Below are 26705 nucleotides of genomic sequence, written 5' to 3'. Positions count from 1 at the left end.
TTTTAGTTCTGGCAGATAAATAAAATATATATATATATATATATATATATATCTATATATATAAAAATAAGTTGTCTGTCTGTGGATGTGTGGATGGATGTGTGGATGGATGTGTCAGGTGACGTCACCTGAAAAAACTGGATTAGGTGACGTCAAAACTGAAAAAACTAAAAAAAGGCAAAAACTACAAAAAAAACTAAAAACTAATAAAAAAAATAAAAAAGCTAAAAAACTAAAAAAACTATAAAGGTAAAAACCAATAAAAAACTAAAAAAAAAACTGAAAAAACTAAAAAAAGGCAAAAACTACAAAAAAAAACTAAAAACTAATAAAAAAAGTAAAAAAGCTAAAAAACTAAAAAAACTAAAAAAACTAAAAAAAGGTAAAAAACTAAAAAAAATAAAAAATAAAAAAAAACTAAAAAAAAGGAAAAAACTGAAAAATAAGCTAAAATAAAGGTAAAAACCAATAAAAAACTAAAAAAAAAAGGAAAAAACTAATAAATGACGACACTCAAAGAGAAAGCGACCAGGACAAAAAACTAAAAAAAAAGGCAAAAACTACAAAAAAACTAAAAACTAATAAAAAAAATAAAAAAGCTAAAAAACTAAAAAAACTAAAAAAAGGTAAAAAACTAAAAAAACTAAAAACTAAAAAAAAACTAAAAAAGGTAAAAACTAAAAGAACTAAAAAAGAAAAAAATAAATGACGACACTCAAAGAGAAAGCGACCAGGACAAAAGGAATGTTCGATTAGCAATCAACAAAGCACCGGGACACAGGGAGTATAAATGACGACCAGGACACAAGTAAAAAAAAAAATTAACAAAACTAAAAAGAAGGTAAAAACTACAAAAAAACTAAAAAGAAAAAAAAAACTAAAAACTAATAAAAAAACTAAAAAATCTAAAAATCTAAATAAACTAAAAAAGAAAAAAAAAGGAAAAAAATAAAGGAGAAAAACAAAACTAAAAAACGAATGTATATACAGACCGGTACACCGGGATACAAATGACGACCGGGACACAGGGAATATAAATAACGACCGGGACACAGGGACACAACTACAACGGGGACACCGGGGGAAACAGGGGGATATAAATGACGACCGGGACAAAAAAACTAAAAAGAAATAAAAACTAAAAACTAATAAAAAAAACTAAAAAATCTAAAAATCTAAATAAGCTAAAAAAGAAAAAAAAAGGAAAAAAATAAAGGAGAAAAACAAAACTAAAAAACGAATGTATATACAGACCGGGACACCGGGATACAAATGATGACCGGGACCCGGGACACAGGGAATATAAATGACGACCGGGACACAGGGACACAACTACAACGGGGACACCGGGGGAAACAGGGGGATAACCTGACAATCTATTTATATGCAAAGACAATGGGACAGCAAAGAATGTTGTATATTCGCAAGTTTTACGTAGTTAAAACCATATATATATATATATCTATATTCACAGGTGGGACATAGGGACACAACTACAATGGCGCGTAACTATTATGGCGCGTAACGACTTACGCGCGCGGGGGGGCTTGGGGGGGGCGCGAAGCGCCCCCACCAACTAGGTGTTGGGGTGGCGCGAAGCGCCACCCCAACAGCTATTATATATATATATATATATATATATATATATATATATATATATATATATATATATATATATATATATATATATATATATATATATATATATATATATATGTATAAAATCACGTTTCGATAAAACTATAAACCACAACTTATTAAGAAGCTCACAATTTTGATTCCAAGATTCATCACAGTTTGAAAGGGCATTTTCCGCTTATTTTGCTCAAACAATTTGCCAATGTCCATTCCATAACGATGCATTATCAGAAATCTCAACTCCTCTCCACAATGTTCACACGTCCCTGAAGCTACATAAGGAGGCATTCCCAGGAATTTCATTTTATGTGATTTCTTCCAATTTTCAACTACAATCAGAAAAACAAAATCCAATAGTTAATATTTAGTTCAGGCACCATTCTGTAGATATATAAGACTAGATCCAAGCATATAGGTAAGGCTTCACCTTGGCATAGCACTTTGAATAAGTATAAAAGGGAAAAGAATACGGCATTGGACATTACCTACCGGCGGTGAGAATCTCTGTTTCATTACCCTTCAGCCAGGAAGTGGAATGGGGCTAGTCATCCTGCGCTTTCGCACCCCCTTCCTGTTTACCTTCCCCGATTTCTCCCTCGGTACCTATTTAGGGATGCGTCGACTCTGGCTGAGCTTACAAAGTGATACCATGGACCATCGTCACCAACCAAAGAGACAGTGGCATCAGGACTCAAACCATCAGGACCCCTATTCTCTTGGACAAAGGATTTCAAATCTCAGGCGCTAACTCGGCTAGTACAGCTGGTGTAAGCTACAGCTACGGAATGGCAGCTGCATAATGATAAACAGAATCATCCACCTAAAAACTCTTTGGAGCTTCTTTGGTTTAAAAATACTTTGTTTTAATTAGATATTCAGCTACCCACCAGATGAAAATTTTGCCACTGGACCCCAATTTTATAATACATAGTTTTATATATAAAGTTTTATAATATATAAGAGCCTAGGAGTTGGGCGGATTCAGAATTATTCTTAGCAGAAGGTGCCTAATAGGTTGCTCCATTAAACTTGCGAACAAAGAAACACCAGCAACTTAAAGGGGACTTCAACAATTATACGTCGTAGGTAAAAAAAGGTAAAGGATACGGTACTAGACCCTTAAGGTCCAAACCAGCGGTGCTGACCTCCGTCTCAAGGCCCTTCAGCAACGTCATAGGTAGGTAGTAGAAATGGTCGTAAATTTAATCTAAGACATGGTGAGGATTAATGTTCTAATAAATTTGTTGAAGTTAAAATGGTTTAAATATTGATACAAAACCACTATAAAAACCACACCGCCAAAATATAAAGCTGTTCACCAACTTAAAAAAAATAATATTTAACATTTTCTGCATAATTTTTAGCCTTAGTACTTTTGACCACTATAGCGAGTGAGTTAAGCAATGCATTGTCAAAAAAGTAATGGTCTTCAACCATCTTTTGGAGTCATACATTCTTTGTGACTAGTTGTAAAGATCAAACCATTTAACGTGTATATGCTAAATGTATACGCTTAACTATATGGCATCACTTAGTAATTATGATGGTAATCAAGACTAGGAAATTAGTGTTAAGATACAACTCATATATGCGTAAAAGATGTATTACACATCAAATACTAGTTTGTTTAGAGGTGTAAATATAAGCATAGAACAAAGAGATAGAAACACATACAAGATATTTAAAACAAGATTCTTAAGTATAGGCAATAAAAAATTAACTATTCACAATTTCTTTTTAAAAATTGTGTTTTAATAAATAATGTCAACTTTAACGAAACCTCAAAATTTACTAATCAAAATTTTACTTTTCATAACAGTGTAGCGTATCTTTACAATTTTTAAAGTTCGATATATTTTGCTTAATTTACAGAATTCACAATTTTATAAGAAAAAGTTTATTTTCTCTTTCTACTCTCGCCGTATCTATTTATTACTTGGTCGATGTCTACCTCAATATATCGGTGAACTTTTATAATGGCTAGTCTTGTCAGTCTAAGAGTTTTGTCAGTTTAGAACTCTTCGTTAGTATTTCCTCTTCTATTCACCCTAAAATATCATGCAAAGATCAAAATCCTCAGAAAGATGCATGTAGGTATGCGCTTCAAACTAGGTATATGAGTCGAAATACTCCTTAAAAAAATAATTATGTATTGGTTATTTTTGTATTTGATAGGTAAATATTTGTGATTCGGATTATCAGGGTTCCAAGCTGTAGTGGATTTTTAATTGAAAATTTTAAAATGTTGAAATTTGCAGATATTCAATTCAAACGTTTAAATCTCGATACGTCTGTTGAGCAAAAAAAAAATTTATATTGGGCTCAGATTTAGCATTAAGTAAGAGAATTATTCTGAAAACATTTTGATTTATAGACAAGTAATCGTGGAAATATGAAATGATGGTACCAAAATAAGTATTAAAATCCACGGAGGTATATATAGCAGTATGTGCAATCTTATGGACAAATATATGCAGTGCTAATACATACCCATAACCATATTTTGTGACTGGTTGGTATTGAGAAGGTGAGAAATTCTGAAATAATATTGCAGTCGCATTCTGTTTCCGTGCTTAATTCAACATTTCACTAGTAAAGGTTCAAGACAAAAAAATCGATGGCATTCCATTGATTAAATTGAGATTCAGAGAGCCATCTAATTAAAAACATAATTATTTGCCTTCATTTATGAACCGTTTCTTTTTTAAATCTATTTTCCTTAAATGATTATTATAACCTTTGAAGGAGCGCTTCGACTCAAGTATTTAGTTTTAGTGCATACTTATACGAACCATTATTAAAGTTCAGATATTTCTAAAGAGTTTGACCTTTATTTTAACGTCCTAGGATAAAAAGAGGCGGTGATATGTCAGATAACTCAGAGCTTAAATTAGATGAAAATAGGCAGTAAAGTGGCTACCGTTTGCTAATCGAAATTCAAAACGTAAATTAATAATATCTTTGCATTTCTCATGCATTTACTTCTTATTATACAACCCCCCCCCCAAAAAAAAAATAATGTTGTAAAAACCACCTCGCTTCAGAAACAAGAGCCAAGAGCTCATATGGCACTTGTGACGAAGTCAGAACCTAAAATTAGACTCGGTACTAGAGCTATCGATTTCATCGTCCTAGCACGTCTAGAAGCATCGAACTCGCCAAAGCACTAGAAATCCCTCCAACTTCCCCAAAGAGATCGGATCCAGTCCGCTTATGTCAATCACGTATCTATGACTTGTACTTATTCTCGAACTCACCAAAGTACTAGAAATCCCCCCAACTCCCCCAAAGAGAGCGAATCTGACACAGTTATGTCAATCACATATCTAGAACTTGTGCTTATTCTTCCCATCAAGTTTCATCCTGATCTGTCCACTCTAAGAGTTTTCCAAGATTTCCAATTTCCATTTTCCCCCCTTCACCCTCTTATGCCCCCGGATCTAATCCGAATTCAGAATGGAGCATCTGAGACATCAGATCTTTTTATATATCAAGTTTCATTAAGATCCGATCACCCCTTCGTAAGATAAACATACCTTCATTTGCACGATTTCGTCTCCTTCCAGGCTCCCGTCCAGATGGTCGAATTTGGAAAACAACTGTTATCAAGTCGATTTGTGCAGGTCCTGACACGCCTACCAATTTTCATCATCCTAGCATGTCCAGAAGCACCGAACTCTCCAAAGCATAGGCAATCCCCCCCAACTACCCCAAAGAGAGTGGATCTAGCCCGGTTATGTCAAATCCGTATCTAGTACCTACGCATATTCTTCCCACGAAGATTCATCCCAATCTCTCCACTCTAAGTGTTTTCCAAGATTTCCGATTTCCCTTCCAATTCCCCTCAGTGTCATCGGATCTGGTCAGGATTTAAAATGAGAGCTCTGAAACACGAGGTCCTTCTAAATATTAAATTTTATTAAGATCCGATCACCCGTTCGTAAGTTGAAAATACCTCACTTTTCTAGTTTTTCTGAATAAACCCCCCCCCCCTTCCAACGCCCTCAAAAGGAGCAGATCCGGTTATGTCAATCACGCATCTAGAACTTGTGTTTATTCTTCCCATCAAGTTTCATCCCGATCTCTCCACTCTAAGTGTTTTCCAGGATTTCTGGTTCCCCTCCGACCCCCCTCCCCCCAAATGTCTTTGGATCCGATGGTACTTAAAATAAGAGCACTGAGACACAAGGTTCTTCTAAGGAACAGATTTTATTAAGATTCGGTCACCCGTTCGTAAGTTAAAAATACCTCCTTTTTTCTAATTTTTCCGGATTAGCCGAATTTGACCCCCCCCCCTCCCTCCTTCCGCCTCCCCCAAAGAGAGCGGATCTGGTCCAGTTATGTCAATAGCGTATCCATATCCAGGACATGTGCTTATTCTTCTTACCAAGTTTCATCCCGATCTTTAGACTCTAAGTGTTTTCCAAGATTTCGGTTTCCCCCTCCCAATATCACTGGATCCAGTTGGGACTTAACCTAAGAGCTCTAAGACATGAGATCCTTCTAAATATCAAATTTCATCAAGATCCTATCGTACATCCAGAAGCACCGAACTCGCTAAAGAATTGGAAATCCCCCCTCTGACTCCCCAAAGATAGAGGATCCGGTCCGGTTATATCAATGACGTATCTAGGACTAGCACTTATTCTTCCCACCAAGTTTCATCCCGATCTTTCCACTTTGAGCGTTTTCCAAGATTTCTGGTTTCTCCCTCCAACTCCCCTTAATGTCACCGAATCCGGTCGGGATTTAAAATAAGAGCTCTGAGTTACAAGGCCCCTCTAAATATCAAATTTAATTAAGATTCGATCACCCGTTCGTAAATTAAAATATTTCATTTTTTCTATTTTTTTCCGAATTACCCCCCCCCCCCCAAATCCCCTAAAGAGAGCATATCTGTTCTGGTTATGTCAATCACGTATCTAGGACTTGTGCTTATTCTTCTCATCAAGTTTCATCCCGATCTCTTCACTCTAAGCGTTTTCCAAGATTTCCGGTTTCCCCTTCTAGCTCCCCCAATACCACCAGATCTGGTCGGGATTTAGAATAAGAGCTCTGAGACACGAGTTCCTTCTGAATATCAAATTTCATTAAGATTCAATCACCCATTCGTAAATTAAAATATTTCATTTTTTCTGAATTAACCGCCCTTCCACTCCCCCCTCCCCAGATGGTCGAATCGGGGGAACAACTATTTCTAATTTAATCTGGTTTGGTCCCTGATACACATGCCAACTTTCATCGTCCTAGCTTATCTGGTGCCCGAACTATCAAAACCTGGGACCGAGAGACAGACCAACGGACAGAAATTATGATCGCTGTTTGTCTGCTATAAGATCGCCTGGTAAATACCAAGTGCCACAAAACAGCAAGCCCAAATTTTATGACAGCCATAAAAAGTAATAGAATCAATTCCTTCGCCTCTGTTCCACAGCAAGACTTGAAAACCAAATCTTTGACAGCAAAAAGAAGTTTAAATATTAAGTTTTTCAGCCCTGTTGTGACAGCATAATCCTGAAATATCATTTCGACAGCCTAAGGAAACTATGATTTTTAGTTTCCTCTCCTTTTTAATACGAAATGAACCACCCAGTTTACTTTTGTGGTAATAGAGACAGATTTCCCTGATAAATCTCAATTTAATTAAATACTTTTAGGCGGTATGCGTCATCTAACAGAGTAAAATCTAATAGAGACCACACAAAGTAACTGAAACTTTGTTTCAAACTTGTCTAGAATAACAAACAGTCTTAACAATTAAAAACTTATTTATAACTCAACTATCGAAGTTGAGTTCCTGCCGGCTATGTTGAACTCCAATTCAAGGTCCTTCAGACAGGAAGTAAAATGTGGGATTGGGGAGTCGGCCATCCTGTTCTTTCGCAAATCCTTCCTATTTATCTTCCTCAGACTTTTCAGTGGTACCGTAATGACAAAGCGTGCAAGTGCCGAGGATTTAACCCACCAAACGCAATGAGCAAGCGGGGAGAAGTGAATCCAGGCTATGTTTATGAGGGCGGAAGGCCCGACACTGTCATTGGCGGGTCCCTAAAGTCCAGATCTGCGTACAAGGGCCGAGAGTCAGAGTCAATACGATAACTAAGACGTTCACAGGCAAAAATTTATGACTTGCGTTCTTTCCATGTTTTTAAATTATAATGCTGCAGAGTTTAGGGGACTGGTAGATATTCTAGTTTACACTGAAATTAGAAATCAAACAAACAAGAAACCTATAAAGTAATGTTTCACCTAAAAAATAGTTGAGACAGAGAGAGGAGACCTACTGTAGCTATAATTTGGATTCCCGGGGGTGTTTCTACCTTGCAGATTAGATATACAAATCAAACGAAAGTATTTAGACCGACCATTATCTGAAATCAAGGTATTGCGCAAAATCAAATTATCATCACAAGAAATACACTAGGATGCGTAAAACTATTCGAGAATTCTTTGTTAAAATATTTCATTTCGATCCGACATTATTTGTGTTGGGTCTCGGGCTATTTTCGAAATTCCCATAAATTTGCTTTCGCAATAACATTTACCATTAAAAGTTATCAAACTAATAGCTACCTTTCCAGTTCCAGATGTTGATTTTTCCTCACTTATTATTTGTTTAAACTTTTTTAAATTTTGGTAACTATGGGCTAGAATATATTCATTACCGGGATGCAGCAAATGCTGCAACCATGATGTGATCAATCGTTGAACAAAAACAATAATTATGGCATAAGTATTAGGTATGGTGAAGCCCGCTGAAACGGCGTTTTCACTATGACAACCCTCCTTCCTCTCGCTGTTGTCGGCAGCTAAGACTTTCATCCATGCATGTTTGTTATCATGACATCATGTTTCCGTTTTTTTTTCGGCGTTCATTTTCGGCGTTCATTTTTAGTTGACAATGTTGACAGTTTTATAGCCTAGTACCACCCTCGAGGTCCCTAAATTATGCTGTATAAGTTTCAGAATTCCTACTTGATTGAATAAGCTTAGTTTTCAGTCCATATGAAAAGTAGCACATTTGCACTACACACGTTTTTACACATACATAAACACAAAAGTACGATGTAGGTGGCTGGCATTAAGGAGGAACTATGACATTCAAGGCGGGTTATAAGCATTCTTGCGAGAGAACAGACCCATACGACTCAAGAGCAAGCATGAGTTTTTTTCTGGTTAAACTATCGTGTTCAATAAATCATATCTTACTATTTTCTTCTTTTGCGCCAGCTAAGTAGAAAGCCCGCTCAGTAAATAATGGACCATTGGCTTTGGGTTCCTGAAATAAAATTATATATTAGCTGTTATTCATGTTGATTCCCCCCCCCCCTCTCAACTGAGCAGATGGTACAATGTGAACTAGATGGAACACTCATAAGTCTTTCGGGGCCTTTGTTCGAGTTTTGATGACACCAATTTCAAATTCTGGTTTGGGTCGGGGTCAATGGTGTGACTCCACAAGCTCAGTCAACTAGTTTTTGCCGGCAATGAGCCTTTGAGACCTGAGCCTCGATACATGTGGTCCCACAAATTACAAAATTAGATTTGCAATTGTTAAACTTAAAAGTAAAAGCAAGGGTGAAAAGAAATTCATAAGAATTTTGAGCAAGAGCTTGAGAATTCCCGAGGACGTTGTTGGATCGAAAAAAGTATATTTGGATTGGAATTTCCATATCTGAAAATCCCTAACTAGATGTTTCGGCCCTTCTTTATAAAATTGATGAAAATTTTGCTTTAGCTTGGGTAGCACTGAAATAAAATGATAAGTCTCTTATTTGTTTTTCTTTTGTCCAGGAGGGCTAGGAGGCGACTGAAAAATCGCAGAGATAGTTGAAACTTCTTACAAAAGCAAATGCGTTCGTCAGCTCAGTTTTTAGAAAGCCATATTAACAGCACAAAAGCAAGACGCAAATTTTCACAAAATAAATGTATTTTTGTCTCATTTCCCGTTAATAATTACAAAAAAATTATAAAATTAAAATCACCATGTTGCGTATATAGTGCACAGATGGTATAGAGGAAACCTCGAACAATTTCAAATCTAAAAGAATCACCTTTTGACAGTTATAGGGTTCCATAATGTGTTTTACAATGCATTTATAGTGAAAAGTATACCATTAGGCTTATCATAGACATAAAACCTTAATGACCCGTGGTTTTGATTCCCGTTTCAGCAGAAATAGAAGCATTTTGTACCCTTTTCATGCATATAAAACTCGCAACTAAAATGTGATATATATTGGAACGATCAAATTATGAAAAAAAAATCCTAGCAAAGAGTGAATGTTTAAAAGAACGGTTAACAAAGTTCTAGCTTAAAAAAGAACAAATTAATAAAAATGAGCAAAAATGTCAAATAAGGTAAAGAGTACGGTTACTGGAGTTCACAATCCCTACCGTCGCTACCGATCCCCGTTTCGTGGCCTTTCAGCCAAGAAGTACAATGGGGAATTGGGGGAGGGAGCTATCCCGTGCTTTCGCACACCATTCCTGTTTACCTTCCCCAGGTACCCATTTAGAGCTGGGTCGACTCTGGTTAGGCTTACAGGGTCCCGTCGCTGACCCCGTTCTAAACCAACTAACCAGCGAGACCAGGACTCCAAACCCCCTTTCTCACAGACAAAGAAAGAAAATGGGTGATAGACAGTGAAAAAACTTGTATTTTTCACGCACACCCCAAGATATTGAAAAATACCTTATTTGGGGCATTTTCATTGATTTTTTTTTTCATTGACCTCCCCTTAAGTTCTTAAATTGACGATACTGAGACGATCAAAGAAAGTATATTTGGTCAATGCAGCTTTTCCAAGGTAAAAATTGATTAATTTGGTTGTTAGTTTAACAGCTTAGTAACGTTTTTGAACTTTGTTAAGTCATGTATAATAGTCCACTTTCAGCTAATCAATCGATTAAGATTGATTAGTCGATTACTAATCGATTAAAATTGATCAATCAATCGATTAAGTCTTAATCGCTAATCAATCGATTAAGAAAGCATATGTTTGTGTCTATCCCCCTCTCGTCAATCACTTGCTGAATTTGACCAAAAGCTCTTGTTCAGCTATACCTTGAAGCCAAAGTAGAATTGGACTGAGCCAACTTTTCGTGGCACAAATGGTTGCTTTCAAATGGATGGGAGGTGAACATGAGTTCAACTCCCTAAGATCTTACATCTTGTGACAAAAAATCATTTTTTTAAGAAAGGCAAAGGGATCTAACTACTCAGGCCGTTTTTACACACAGCTGTTACACAAATCAAACTGCTCTGATACACAAAATCAGTGGTCGAAGAACTTTGATGAGAATATCACCGAAGTCCTCTGGTCAATCTTCTATTAGGCGGAAAAATTTTAATTGATGTAATTTTTTTACTCCGACCAATGAGTTCAATATCTTAGCCCTTTGATCAAGCAGAAAACGAAAATCTAAGCAGAATGATGGAAGTTATAAAAGATCTTAGTAAACTGATTAACCTAACAAGGTTTAACATCGGTCACTAGAGATAGGCGAGAATGCTTCCCCCGTTTCATTAAATGAATCTTAAATTACTTCGAGATTTCGTCTTCTTTTTCCCAAAAACTAAAAGCAACGCAATACCGCAACGGTCTGTGCATGATTTATAACGCTTATTGCGCCCCTGTGCTTTTGTTTTTATCAAGCATGGCTCATCTGTTCCGTAAGAAAGATCGACATACTCTACGTACGGCTTATTTCAGATATTGCAAATTCCTCCTCCGGCTTCCTAGATGGCACCGAAACAAAAAAATAATTGCTCGATTTGGTTTAGTAGATGTGCCTTCTCGGATTCGGTCTTCCAGTGATGATTTATGTAAAAAGACTGTCAACTTTATTCACGTTTATGACCCTCTGCAGCCTTTTTTCCATATTGATACTGGTTGATTAGTCCATATTGTCTTTTGTTAGTTTGAATTTTGTTTTTCTTCACTGTTTATCGTATTTGTTTTTGTTTATTTATTTATATTTATTTATAATGCTCCTTACTTTGTGTTTTTTTATACTTTACGGGTAATAAAGTTCATTCATTCATTCATTCAAAGCAGTGATGCCAATTCTCAAGAATAATGGGGGAATGTGTTTTACAAAATGTATGGGATGATTTTTTTTCAATTAGAATACAGAGAAAAAAAAATTCTAAATCTGGGAAGGGTAAAAATAACTGACTACACTGACTAAAGAAGTCTTAGAAACAGCGTATGCTTTAAACAGAAATGTTTGAACTTAGTAGGTTTGGTTTTATTACATTGTTGGCCACATGATTTGATCTTCAATTATCAAGACGATTTACTTCAATTTCAATCCATCTTTTTCTTTATTTTTAACCGACAAAGTAAAAAAGCTCCACATTCTCTGCTTTTTTAGCTAAAATATTCAAACTTATCCTAAATGGTTATTAAAGCTTTTTAAAAATTATATTTTAAAACATGGCATTCGAACTGTCCTTCCAAAACATTAACGAAAAAAGGATTACTTTAAAAAATAGAACAATTTTACATTCAATTGTTTCTGACACACTAGCTAGTCCATGATTCTATAGTTTATCTATTTAAAAAAGTAATTGACTATTCTATTTTAACATTTTTTTTTATTTACATTTTTGTCTATTTATTTTGTATTTCACTAAACATCTCGCTCCAATCTTCTAGTAGCCTAATGGTCTCGGCAGAAAAAAAACTGGAAATAAATATTGAGATGCATCTAGATACTTCTAAAATCTAAATCACCTGTGCTTCTAGAATCTAGATGAAAGGTGACGACAAAATATAGGGGTGCCCCTCCAAAAAAAGTAGGCGGAGAAGCTATAGGCAGAGAAATGTAAACGTTTTTTTTGAAGATACATAAAAAAGTATTTTTCGAAATCTAGGAAAGACAATTTTAGCGTGTTTTTTTTTTCTTATTTATTTAAATGAAAATACAAAAACAGAGTCTAGAAGATCTAGAAGACCAAACTTGCGAGTCCACTTTAGATCATTTATTTGTTTTAAAATATTTTTTTGTTTCATTTTAAACCTTTTTTACTTTAGTAAATGTTTCATTTTTTGTTTTTTTTGTGTATGAGTTATTTTATTTTGTTTATATATTTGTTCTATTATTTTATACATTTTTTTTTCTTTGCTTTTATTTATTTTGAATAGCGTTTCACCAGATTTTCGTAAAAATTCTACAAACATCCGAGGTAAATTGAATAAATGGATATTTCTATGCAACATACAGGATTGTAACATAGAGATATCAGTCAAAAAGCATCGTTTTTTAAACTAAGCCAACAAAAAGTCTGTTTACTCCCCAAGAATTGTTTTGATGTAGCTACGCAAATCTTAAGAATTACAATAACTGGTGATCTATAACAGAACTGAATTGCCCCCCCCCCCCCCAAAAAAAAAAAAGATAAAGTAGAAGCAAGAAAATTATTTATATTTAAGCTTGATTTACCTGACAGAAACACTAGAAATCAAAAGAAAATTTAAGTTTTTAACTTGAAATGAATTGTCCAACACAAAGCGAACAACTTAAAAAAAAAGTATTTATAAGAAAAATGTGATGTATCAAGCAGAAATTTGAAGTTAAAAGAAAGGAAAGCGTTTATAGCATAAAGGAAACTTTCTAGAAAAAAGGAATATTGAAGAAAGCACAATATAAAAAACATGTAAAACAAACACAAGCGACAAAGAAATCACTTGCACTTTCACATCACAGTAAAAAACTGTTTCCGCCCGGTTTCGAACCGGGGACCTTCTGCGTGTTAGGCAGACGTGATAACCACTACACTACGGAAACATTAACTGTTTTTTTAATTAAATAATGGATAAAAAGTTAGCTGCTTCAGAAGCGAATAAAGAATATACAGAGGGTATTTAGTGATGCATTTCCTTTTATCCTAGCTGAATTATATTGTATACTATAAATTTATCACGGGACCTAATTTTGTACTTGTGTTTTAGCCCGACGACGCTCAAGAATTTGGATCTGCAAGATCAGACAATAACCGGTTTTTAAAAGTTTGTATGCAGAGACAATTAGCATGAGCTCAGTTGAAATATATTATTTAATATATATTCGTTGTAAATATATATTTAAAAATATATTCGTTGTAAATATATTTTTATTAAATATTTAATATATAGAGACGATATTTTGTTTGGGTTAGGTATTTAATATAATAGACTACGTTCTGGGAGGCCCCCTCCTATAATTCTTTGTTGTACTTTCCATAATTTTGTTATTGAAGTATTATATTTTCATTATATTTCAGGATATTTCATTAGGATTAATGTAACTTCATTTTTTGAGCATTTTCGGGCTAACAAGCAAGTACCCCTAATTTATTAAAATTCGATGACAGGGAAGAGATATCAGTCAAAAATATCAATCATTATTAAGCATGATAAGATCATTACAAGAGTTTGTTTTTCAAGACGAGAGGCTTTGGGCAGGGGCGTAACTGGTAAAAGTCTAGATTAGGGGCTATTGAGACGGAAACATATTAAGAAAACAATTCTTACTTCATAATATACAGAATAATTGTGGCTAGCCCATTTTGCGTGCAGCCCCACTACACTTTACCCCCATATCCCCTAAGTGAGCAAATATTTAGCCCCAATTGCATATTTCCAATAAAATCCGTCACCCGTTACTCTTGTCGTGGTAGAAGGAGAGTGACATTTTCCATGATCTGAATAGACAACCTTTTTATAATGTTTGGTCTCTAATGGGGCTGAAGCCAACCTGACCCCCATGCTTATAGACACCAGACTCTACAATCCAAGCTGTAAATGGCTTTAAGGTTTCATTGTTTGGGGAATCTCCGAATTTTTAAACTTTAAAACCCACTAGCGCCTCTACCGAAAAAAACGCGATCTAAACTTTCTTAACCCTTTGATGCCTGAAGGCTCCCTCAGGAACCATGAACTTTTTAATTTATTTTAATCCTGACCGTTTGACCTATTAACGTCAATCCGATTGCCATTGTCTCAATCTGATCTACCTAGACAGGTTTGTATTTTTCTTAGTCCGTAATCTGTCACCCTTGTGTGAGGTAATGAAGTTTGAACCTGTGCCCTCTAGCCTTGCTTGTTTTTCCTGAAAGGTGAGAATACTTTTTTTGTGAATAACTTTATTGTGCTAGAGTTTTCATTCCAAAAGTTTTAGAAAGAAGATGTTTTGTTTGTTCAGATGAGCTATCATACACTCCTATAGCTGGAAAACCAGAGGATAGAAACGACCCCCAATGTCGTGGTTCCTCTGGAAACCATCCGGCGGTAGCGAGACCAGATGAGACGGTAAGCCGTATACAGTGTGAGATGCCTAGATATCATGAAAACAGTTGCTTTACACCATTGGAATCAAATTTTGAGAGCTCGACCATGTCTCGACCATGTTCTGTGGCTTCAAGGAACCATCCGGCATGCATAGCTCCGAATTTTATCGCTCGGAAGAGCCATCTAGACAAGAACTGGTGGAGTTGCCGTCGTCAATAACAATGTAGGGGAGACCAGGGTTGACCCGGACGCGATTTTTTGAAACGGCATATCTTCTAAGCCATTGACTTTTCTCCAGTTCTGACTTCACCATAAAATGCGTATCCGTTAGGACTACCTTCGAGATTTTTTTCAGATTTTTCTACAAAAAGGAAAAAAAGATTTTTATTTTTTTTCATTTTTTGAAATGTCCGAAACAACCCCTACCCACGGGGTTGGATCGGACAGCCCCAGTATTGGTTCGGACACCATGCTAAACCATTAGATTTCGACTTCTTTTTTTTTCAAATATGCATAAAAGTATAAAAAGTAAAAAACAGTACTTCAGCTATATAAAATGACAAAAAAGCTTTAAAATGACACACCATTCACCGGAGTTGGTACGAGCTGAGATTTTACTCAAAGACCGCTTAGTATACTACTAAAATATATTCCTAATGCGAACTGCTGTACTTACTTAGTAGAAATACTTATTTTCAAGCATTCATCCGTGTATTTTCTACCCTAAATACCAACCTTTTAGAGACGGGGTTGGTTCGGACAGATAAAAAAAATGTCCGAACCAACCCCCAATCGCCGTGTCCGGCCCAACCCCATGTGTCCTCGTGCGACGTCAAAGTGATTTGAAAAAAAAAATCAAATAGATGGCGCTCAATAAACTGCTCTAGAATCTTTCTATGTGAGCTACTTTTCTCCTGAAAAAATGTCATTGCAAATCCAGCAGCCTGGTCCACTCTATTAAACTCCAAACAGAGACCCTTGAAAAAAATTCTTACCTTAAAAAACACTTTTTGCAAAATACAAACAAATGGCTGCGTGTATCTAGATCCAAACTGGCTTGATAATAGGGCAGTAGATGGTGCACCTTTCGTGATTTTTTGAGAATTTTTACTAAACCGTAAGGTGTCCATACTTGACTGTCCAGATCAACCCCGTGTCCGGGTCAACCCTGGTCTCCCCTACTAGACTGTTACCAAATATATTTTTTACAGTGCAGAAATGGACCAGCCTTCTCCGAGTACATCAAAAACTGTGGAAGATGAGTATTCGGCTGTCCAGCGAAGACTTCGAAGACGCCCCGTGTCATTAGCACAGGCTCTGAATTTTGTTCTTTGCCCGGAAGACAACTCCGACCTCGAAGATCTGTCTGATGAAGATGAGGACCCATCTGATCCTAGTTTTCTCCTTCCTGATCCTGATAATAACCCGCAGGAAGAAGAGATTGAAGAAGAAATAGAAAGCGGTCGAATTGAAGCTGACGACCACAACAGTGAGGATGACCATGAGGACGTCAAGATCGCCAGACAAAATGCCACGAGCTCAGGCACTGCTGCTTCGAAACCAAGCAAACGACGGGACCTTGCTTGGAGAAAAGTGGATTTCGTCCAGCCAGATGCTGCGTGGAAGGATCATCTTGTCGTCGACCAAGAAATGAGTGGCAAGACACCCCTGGAATTTGTCAGGCTGTTTTTTGACCAAGGCATGGTCAACCATATACGTGACCAAACGAAAATTTACGCTCTTCAAAAAGATGCCAAAGAATTTGGAGTTTCATCTGCCGAGGTGGAATGCTTCTTAGGGATCCTTGCATTCACAGGAATAGTGAAAATGCCGTCATACCGCAGTTACTGGTCAAACGAAACGCGCTACCCTGTAATAGCTGATGCCATGTCGCGTGACAGATTCGAGCAGATCAAAAAGTATCTTCATTTCAACGACAATCTTACACATAAACCACGAGGAGACCCTGGGCGCGACAAGATCCACAAAGTTCGTCCTCTGATAGAGATGATCAGAGATAGCTTTATGAAGATACCCCCAGAAGAACACCAGGCAGTAGACGAGCAAACTTTGCCGACAAAACAGAGGATTTCGTTGAAGCAGTACAATCCCAAGAAACCGCATAAGTGGGGTTATAAGTTCATCTCAAGGGCTGGGGAGAGTGGTTTCGTTTACGACTTTGAAATGTATACGGGTAAGGGGTCGGTTGATGTCAGTGACCTGGGAGTTGGAGCTGATTTTGTCCTGCGGCTTGCAAGAGGAATACCCAAGCACAAAAATTACAAGCTATTCTTTGACAATTGGTTCTCCTCGTTAGACTTGGCACAAACACTAAGTGATCAGGGCATACTTACACTGGCCACAGTGAGGGCAAACAGGTTGAAAGGCTGTGCTTTGGAATCAGACAGCAAATTGAAAGCCCGAGGAAGAGGCTCTTACGACTGGCGAGTGGAAACGCAGTCGAATGCCATTGTGGTGAAGTGGTATGACAATAAGCCAGTCCACTTGATTTCGACCTATGCCGCCCTAGACCCAGAAGATACGTGTAGGCGGTGGGATGGTAAACGAAAAGAGTATGCCGATGTCAAGCGACCATATTGTGTGAAGGAGTACAACCGCTTTATGGGTGGTGTAGATCTTGCCAACATGTTGCTGGAGCCTTTCAGGATCGACTTCAAGTCACGGAGCAAATGTTACATGAGGATCTTCTTCTTCTTGTTTGACCTCTCCGTTGTGAATGGCTGGCTCTTATACCGCAGGTGTCTTGCTGCTGGGCAGAAACCAATGAACCTGCTACAGTTCAAGACAGATGTGGCACGTGCACTTCTATCTGGTGCATCTTTGGCAACACCAAAGAGAGGTAGACCTTTCAGTGACGCAGATACCAATTCTCAGAAAAAAAGAAATTATACTTGTCGCCCCCCAGATTCGACAAGACTCGATGGACAGGGGCACTTCCCGGCTTGGATAGAGAGCAAACAGAGATGCAGAGTATGTGTACAAGCTCATTCCAAAGTGAAATGCGTAAAATGTGAAGTGTCCTTGTGTTTCACACCCAACAGGAATTGTTTTCTGACTTACCACACTATGTAGCCAATCAGAGTGTTTTTGTGCCATGATTGCCGGATGGTTCCTGTGGGAACCGTTTTTTTATTTCATCATCTTTATCAATACATTTTTTTCTTGCCATTTCTGTCGTGGAATAGGTCATAACGAAGCCTGGAAACGGCCGAAATATTTTCCCATTCTTTTTTCATAATTCAGGCATCAAAGGGTTAAAGAGATTTTTCTTGACTGTAGCTATCAAGCTATGTGCACACAAATTTGAAATGAATGCGCATAGCTTCATACGTAAAGTGGGTGTGACTCAAAATTTGTGTGCGCCTGTGAAAAGTCTTTCCTCCCCCTTGGCGAAATGTATTAGTTAAAAGCAGGTCTAAACGCTACATGGAATAAATTGAAATTCGGGATGTTTTGATACATTGGCATACCAAATACGAATATTTTGTTCTTCTTAAGGAAACAACACGTTGCCAATAAAGTTTAAAAGTAATATTAAGAATAAATATCAAAATATTTACTTACAATCTTTGCAACATAGGGGGCGTCACTCTTGACGGGTTTGGAGATATCGTCCGACGCTACAAGAAAGATTAAACAAATAGTGTTGTAATAATACTTACAAAAATAAAATAAGAACTAAACAAAATCCAGAACCTCCTCATCCATATTTTTCAGCTTTCAATTCTTGCACCAAATTCACAAAACATGATTGGTCAGTTTCACAGAACCAGGCTCAAGAAAGAGCGCTCTGTGTGAATAGAGAAGCTAGGAACCCAGACACGACTGCGACGACACCTAAGTCACGTGTGAATGGCCACCTACACATTTCTCCTTGGCTCCTGGGCCTGTTATTTTCACCTTCGCAGGTGAAAAATAACGAATTCGGTAGGAATGTAGGAGCCCTGTTTTTTTTTGCGTGTGTTTTCTATGCATGATCCAATTAGCAAACTTAGATCAAATCTTAAAAGACGAAAAATAGTATAAATAACAAAGAACCATTGCATGAACAGTTACAATAATTAAACAAAAGTAGCTTTCTTTAAAAAAAAATACATTTCATTTTGATCTGATCAGATTGAACGGCAAGTAGTGAATCACATTTTTAGGAAATCAATCAATACTCCGGCGTTAGTTCCTCCCCTGACCACGCCCCTTTGTGGCACTGCGATGCGTCCTATTTCCGAAACTCATCTACATTACTGTTTAGATACATTTGCTGTGAATAAGACTAACTAAAAAATGCAAAAACAGACGGTGTTTGTTTTAATTTTTGACGGCTGTACTGCTAAGGCGCATCTGTGAGCCATAATCAAAACTATTAGTGATTTTTTTTTGTCCCGTCAGAAATAGGTATATCACGGAAATGTAACTCATTATTAGACATTGGACATCGTTGACAGTAGGCTTATTTGATATTGATATATCCCAATTTACTTTTCAGACTCAATGAACACAGGGAAAAAAAAGAAACTCTTAAACATATTAATAGGAATAAAATACGAAAGAAACATTGTTTATTTTTAAAGGTATTTCATCGCCTTTTTAAAAACTGCATCCCCACAGTATTTTAAGTAGGATAAGGCCTGTGGTGAGACAGTGGGTTTGACCTCAGCTTGGTAATAAGGGACCCAAAGATCGAACCCAGCTGCAGCAACACACCACGGGTCGACGCAGAGATCTTAGTAGTCAAGAAGCGTCATTGATCCGATTTCTTATGCAAGATAAGACTAAAAACGGGCTTCGGGTTCAGTATTTAATGTTATTAAAGACCATGTAATTTCACAAAAAAAGTCATTTCAGGTACTTCAGATATTGCAAAAATCTGTTCTTAACCTAGCACTAATGTTTTCACATTTCCAGATACCAAGCAAGGTAAAATTTAAGTTTTTGAAGTACTATAAAGTGGAAAGAACACTGACTTTACATCGTCTAAATATAATATTAGTCGGCCTTCAATCTTCGCACATTCATTCATTTCCGTCATCATGACGTAACATTTCCAGTTTCTTTTTTTTAGCTGATAACTTTTGAATGCCTATTTCTGAACACTTTAAAATAATTATGCATATTTTTATCTCTCTAGCTGGATAAGTTTAGCTTGTTTTTTAGTCAGCAAGAAGCAATAAACACACTAATATGTAGTTGGTTTATGCATAATAGAATTATTTTAAGACTGTTCGATACAGTGAGGGTCGCCCTGTCTCGTCCTAGTTTCTCTGGCCCAACTTTTCAAGACTGATTGGGCGATTTTTACTAAAAGACGACACACACCTTCCTATAAACCTTAGAAAAGCCAATTAACTTCCCCTGTCTTGTGTCAGAGACAGAGACATTCAGATTTGATGAAACTTACATTATCAGAAAGCGTGATTTTTTCGAGGCAGAATTTTCAGTTTAAAGTTCAGCAAAGGACAGTCCCTAAATATATTCTAATATGCCTGCTTGGAAAACATTAAAATTTGTTTAAAAGAAGCATTATTGAATAATTCAACAGCTAAGGAAGTTTCCTGTAGTGCAAACAGTCTTGATTGAAATTTATGCCGACAAAGCATGCATATTACTTATCCTGTATGTACATTGGACAGACAGCATTTCACTTAACAATTAGTAAAAGATATTATAGGTTTTCTCTGCCTTAAACTAGTCCCTCGTTAGCTTTTTAACTGTGAACACATGTAATATCCTCAATAATTTTTAAGAGAATTACTTGATTCTTTTATTAAAGTCCTAGAAAGTAGGATAAAAAAACAAGTTATTTTCACAGCTTATTGTTAAATCAAATGAGTACTTAGGATTAGCCTTAGACAATTCCTTTGGAAAACAATTAACAAATCTTTCTTAGCAATTTGAAACACCCATGTTTCAGAACAATACTTGAGCATTGGCAATATTGTGGCTTACAATATTTCAACTTTAGCTTACAGGCTTATCTTTCTATTTTTCCAAAGACAAGGAGTTGAGGTGGTAGAGATCAAATATCATATCCAGATGATTTTATCAGAAACGCCAAACTCAAAGAAGTCTACAAGATAAAGCGGTTACCTTATGAAGATAAAATCGTCTTTTGAGGCATACACTTCCAAAACAAAGGGATGTAAGTGACAAGAAAGAGAGGGGATAGAATATCCCCTTCAAAATTAGTCTGAATAGAGAAAGTATAGAATTTATTCCTACTTGTTCACCTACTTGAAAAGATAAATCCCTTCTAGTAATGACTAAGGCTCTGATATGAAAAAAAAGAAGATTCATTAGCTTAGCCACCATTAGTTTCATAAACTTGATCAAAAAAGGGAAACTGAAACACAGCATTACTTTACCTCAAAGTGAAACTCCCTTTTAAATGTGAGGCAAGGAAACAAAAGATGACTTCTGAGTAAAAGATAGGTAAAGCCTAGCTGTTTTTGAACTACAATCTATATGTAACCTGCTTAGTATGACAAGCAAACACAAAGTAGAAACAACAGGGAAATTCATTTCAAGACAGTGGAAATTTCCACTGCTTTGAAAAGAATTTCCCTACTGTTTCTACTTTGTTTTTGTTTGTTATGGAAAGGCAGCGTGGTTTTCATCGCTATTTTTTATGCTTAGTATGACATGCTAGGCCAAGATTTCCAGCCAAAAACTCATTGAAAAGCTTAAGCATGCACTGATTAGATAACCAAATTTCAATGGCTGCAATTTAGCCACCTTCAAAAAAATGGACCTCTCTGAACAACCTAATGGCATTTTCAATTGCTGGATGGCTAAGTTACCACCATCCACTATAAAATGGACAATAACATTAAACACCCGCTATGACTCCATCTAACAATCAACATATGGTAGAAATCCCTCAAGAAGACTGTGTTGACACTACATGAGACAACTCTAGTGCATAATTCAGAATGGCTGACCTACTATGGAACTGCATAAGATTGGTCCTTAATTCAACATTTATTCCTGGGTACAGTCCAACAGTATTAAAAAAAAATATTTTTTTAATGTTGTAAATGGTATGTAAATGTCATTGCCATTAAAAAAACGACCATAAACAGTTTCCCATACTCCCTTAATATATGCAGCATCACCAATAGCAATGCATGATGAGTTTAACTTTTCATCACGAAAGATATGAACAACCTATAAACGTAAGCATAGCTATCAGAAAAATGATTTACCTGTATAAATTTCACCAAAACCTCCAGAGCCAATACTTTTACCAATTCGCCATGACTTCTTGCCAAGATCTGTGACAATTTTCCCTTCATTGATGTGGGGTGCTAACTTATACAATTGTGTTTTCTTCTTGCCTTTGACCAGAGGCTTTGGCTTAGCCATTCTAAAAAAAAAAATAAAATAAGTCAATCTTCTTTTATAATAGCTGTTCGTTCAAGTAATATTAATATCCTGGTTTAATTGTCAGGCCCAATCAAAGAATAGGTTTAAAAGGGAACGACTCATACAGGAAGGGGATGGGTTAATAGTAAAATCCCTATTAAGTAGTGGTAAAGGGAGCAACGCAAATTCTGATTTTACAAAATTTGGTTATACGGTTTAAATACGTTAAATAGCTGAAAAAAATGAACTTTTAAATCTTAGCAACTGACGGAAGAAGAGGGCTCCAACCTCCAAAACACCTGGTAAAACAATTATTTGGGAATTACAGGTATTAACCTTCACCTGCATATATTTATTTGTAAAACTTGAAGACAACAAACTTTCCGAGATTTCACAAGACTTTCCCAGCCAATGTAGATTGGTGATGGCTTGATAAGACACGAAAAAAATTCGCACAAAAAAAGAAATGACGCAGAACAAGAGGATTACAAAGACCTAAATGAAGGAAAATGAGCAAGAATATATAAGGATAAGCTTTGGTTGAAATTTAAATATTCTTTTAAACAATTGCTCCTACACAGACCCAATTTAGCAATATTTGCAACCATAGAAAACATTTAGGGCATTTTAAAAAGGAGCCTCAAACCCCTTGAAAGTGGACAAGGCCAAGAAAAAAATTGTCTATTCACTTACATAAGTTAATTCTTACAACACTAGAAGGAAATAATAGCTATTTTAAAAAATAAAGGGATCATGACACAAAAAAGGCATCTTTCGATGTCATTTGTTTCTACCAGTACTGACAACCTATTTGATACTTGTAGGTTGGTGATCATCAATTTATCTGATGGACAATTTTTGCACCCCCAAACACGGCAGTTGTTTGGCCCAGTCTCTAAAACTAGTGTACTGGGAATAAGAGGCTATTTAGACCTCTCTAGAGAAGAATTGCATGAGAAGTTCATTGGTACAAATATAAAATCGATTGACCTGTTAGCCATAACGTCATATCCAATGCTGCCATGTAGAACTGATTCTTAATACCGTACCTACGGAACTAAAGAAACTGAGAGGTGGGAAACAATGATTTTCATTAGATATTCAAGGAATACCCCAGTCTACTAGTTCCTTATTGAATTTTATCTGCAAGATGAGTAGAGCCGGAAGACTGGTTTGACTATGCTTAGATTTATCTTACAAGTTTATATATATATATATATATATATATATATATATATATATATATATATATATATATATATATATATATATATATATATATATATATATATATATATATATATATATATATATATATATATATATATATATATATATATATATATATATATATATATATATATATATATATATATATATATATATATATATATATATATATATATATATATATATATATACTGTAGTAAGGAGCGACCCGGCTCAATAGTAACCGAAACTCTAAAAAACTCTAACTGGTTTTAAATATACAAGTTTCATCAAGATCAATTATGCCCATCAAAAGTTACGAGCCTGAGAAAATTTGCCTCATTTTAGAAAATAGGGGACCCCCCCCCCAAAAAGTCAAACAATCTTAACGAAAATCACACCATCAGATTCAGCGTATCAGAGAACCTTATTGTAGAAGTTTCAAGCTCCTATCTACAAAAATGTGGAATTTCGCATTTTTTGCCAGAAGACAGATCACGGATGCCTGTTTATTTGGTTTCTTGTTTGTTTTTTTTTTTTTTTCCCAGGGGTGATCGTATCGACTGAGTGGTCCTAGATTCTTGCGAGAGGGCTCATTCTAACGAAATTAAAAGTTCTAGTGCCCTTTTTAAGTGACCAAAAAAATTGGAGGGCACCTAGGCCCCCTCACCCACGCTCATTTTTCCCCTAAAGTCACCAGATCAAAATTCTGATATAGCCATTTTATTCACCATATTCGAAAAGACCTCCATAGACCTCCTCGTTATACCTCACTATCTATGAGAACTATGTCTTTAGTGACGACTTACTCCCCCGCAGTCCCCGTGGAAGGGGCTGCAAGTTGAAAACTTTGACCTGTGTTTACACATAGTAATGGTTACTGGGAAGTGTACAGAAGTTTTCAGGAGGATTTTTTTGTTTTAGGGGGGAGAATTGAGGGGGGTACGTGGGAGGATATTTCCATGGAGAGACTTCTCATGGTAAAAGAAAATTTCAATGAAGGGGGCGCAGGATTTTCTAGATTTATTTGAAAAACAATGAAAAAAATAAATATGGAAAGTTTTTTCTGCTGAAAGTATGGAGCAGCATTAAAACTTAAAACGAACAAAAATTATACGGCATATGAGGGGTTTACCTCCTCGTTATACCTCACTCTTTCCGCTAAAGTATTTTTAGTAATTTCAACTATTTATTCTACGGCCTTTGTGATTCAGAGGTCATTCTTAAGGAATTGGGACACAATCTAAGCTTTAGTGTAAAGAGCGAGGTATCGACGAGGGTTGAATCCCCTCATATACGCAATAAAAACATACGAATATAGAAGTTCGTTACGTAAGTTAATTCGTAAGTTACATATATTTTTTACCAATGAAAACGTTTGTAAAAAATTAAAGTTCTAGTTGCTTTTTTAAGTAATCAAAAACTTGGAGGGCAACTAGGCCTCCTCCTTCGCTTCTTTTTTGTCAAAATCTTCCGATTAATTGCAATTAATTAATATGCAAATTTCGTTTTAATTATTTATGTGCGGAGAGCCAAGATCAAAACATGCATTAATTCAAAAACGTCCAGAAATTAAAAAAAAAAAAAAGTTTTTGTAACGGTAAGTAAGGAGCGACATTAAAACTTACAACGAACAGAAATTACTCCGTATATGAAAAGGACTTTTCCTCCTCAACGCCCCGCTCTTTACGCTAAGGTTTCTTACTGTTTTAAAAAGTAGAGTTAAGAGAAAGGGTCAAACTTTAGCGTGAAGAGCGAGGCATTGAGGAGGAAAAGTCCCTTTCATATACGGAGCAATTTCTGTTCGTTTTAAGTTTTAATGTCGCTCCTTACTTACCGTTACAAAAACTTGTTTTTTTTTATTTAATATATATATAAACACAGTTCTAAATAAGCTAGTATTTCGCTTTCCAGCCCCACAAACTATGTTGGCAAAGACCTTGTTTTCCTTGAGGGTCTTTCTTGGGCCAAGAATTGCCGTTTTATTGTTTGAATAGCAACCCAATTACTTAATACTATTGCCTTATACTAATATCTTGGTTCTTTCTAGTCTTTCTTTTATACTTTAGAACATTGAGGTTGCTCCAAGACTCTTTGTATTATAACCTAAAAAAGGTGTGGTAAACTTTTGTTGTTGTTTTTTTACCATGAGATAGATGCTTCCTTATATATGAATTTATAAATAGCCCATCAAATTAACAAAAATAACGATGGAGCAAAATAAAACTGAACTTGTTTTCAAGGTGTCGACATTTAAACTAATCGGATTATATTTAATTTTCACACACTTGATAGTCTAAGGTATGAATTTTGATCCCACTTGCTAGATCTCGCAATATTTGGCAAAAGATCAGTTTTAATTAAAACTTGTGTGAAAGTTTATCAAGGTGTCAACATTTCAACTAATTGAATTATGTTTCACTTTCACATACTTTATGGTCTGAGGACTTAAAAAAGAGGAAAGGAGGAAAGAAAGAGGGAAAAAAGTTAGACATTATAATTTGAGAAAGCAATTGAATGTTGTGAAATGGAAGACAAATTAATTTTGAATTCCGTTTTGAACTTTTTAAGTCGATCTCTAATTGATGGAATTAAGCAGGAGTTAATTCAAAAGGCAGCTGTCGCTTACTTTGATCGCGATGTAAAGTACCCAAGTAAAGAAAGTTCTCCATGCCGAACTAAGTGTTACAACGCGAATGGTGACTCACACTTAAGACGAAGATAATATTCTTAACATATGTAAAACCTTAGTTGCTGCGGCCAAGCAAAAAGTAAAAATCCCAAAATTTGTGATTATCAGTCCATGTGAAGTCCAAAACCATAAAAAAGGCCGTTAATGCTGCAATTGTGTCCAAGGTCAATGAGCTATCTTGAAAACTGGATTTTGTTCTGGTAAACTTGTCTCGCGCTTCAGGTAGCCTCGCAGACCAGTCACTGGTCTTGCCCCAAAGATATGACTCAAAGCCTAAGCCCTCGTATGCTGTAATAGTAAAAGACCCTCCAAAAGAGCTAAAAGGCCCAACTGGGTGCCAAGCGTTTCTAGACAGTCTTTGTCCTTTCCCTGGCAGCGATGTATTTGAGCTACGTCGCGGCAGGAATTAATGGAAACTTGTCGTCTCGTCTAAGGAAACTGCTAGTCCTAAAGAACCTGCTTTTGTTATTGTTGTTAAACAAGTACCAGATGAACTGGTCGAATCGTCA

At 36.1% G+C, this 26705-nt stretch overlaps 1 protein-coding gene and 1 non-coding gene across 2 annotated transcripts in view; both read right to left on the bottom strand.

Annotated features, from left to right (window-relative positions):
• LOC136025812 (serine/threonine-protein kinase VRK1-like) overlaps positions 1-26705 on the bottom strand; it is a gene marked incomplete in the record, with an annotated part of 62662 nt that overhangs the window by 18477 nt on the left and 17480 nt on the right. Inside the window, 4 exon segments of the mRNA XM_065701803.1 lie at positions 1771-1967; positions 8848-8917; positions 18501-18556; positions 22136-22296. Coding sequence (XP_065557875.1) covers positions 1771-1967; positions 8848-8917; positions 18501-18556; positions 22136-22295 — 483 coding nt within the window.
• Trnav-aac (transfer RNA valine (anticodon AAC)) lies at positions 13362-13434 on the bottom strand. Its single transcript has one exon. It is a non-coding gene; the product is annotated as a tRNA-Val (tRNA).

This window comes from Artemia franciscana, chromosome 4 (genome assembly GCF_032884065.1).
Source record: "Artemia franciscana chromosome 4, ASM3288406v1, whole genome shotgun sequence".
Taxonomy (NCBI): domain Eukaryota; kingdom Metazoa; phylum Arthropoda; class Branchiopoda; order Anostraca; family Artemiidae; genus Artemia; species Artemia franciscana.
Note: the sequence above shows the minus strand (reverse complement) of the source record. Positions and strands in the feature narration are given on the sequence as shown.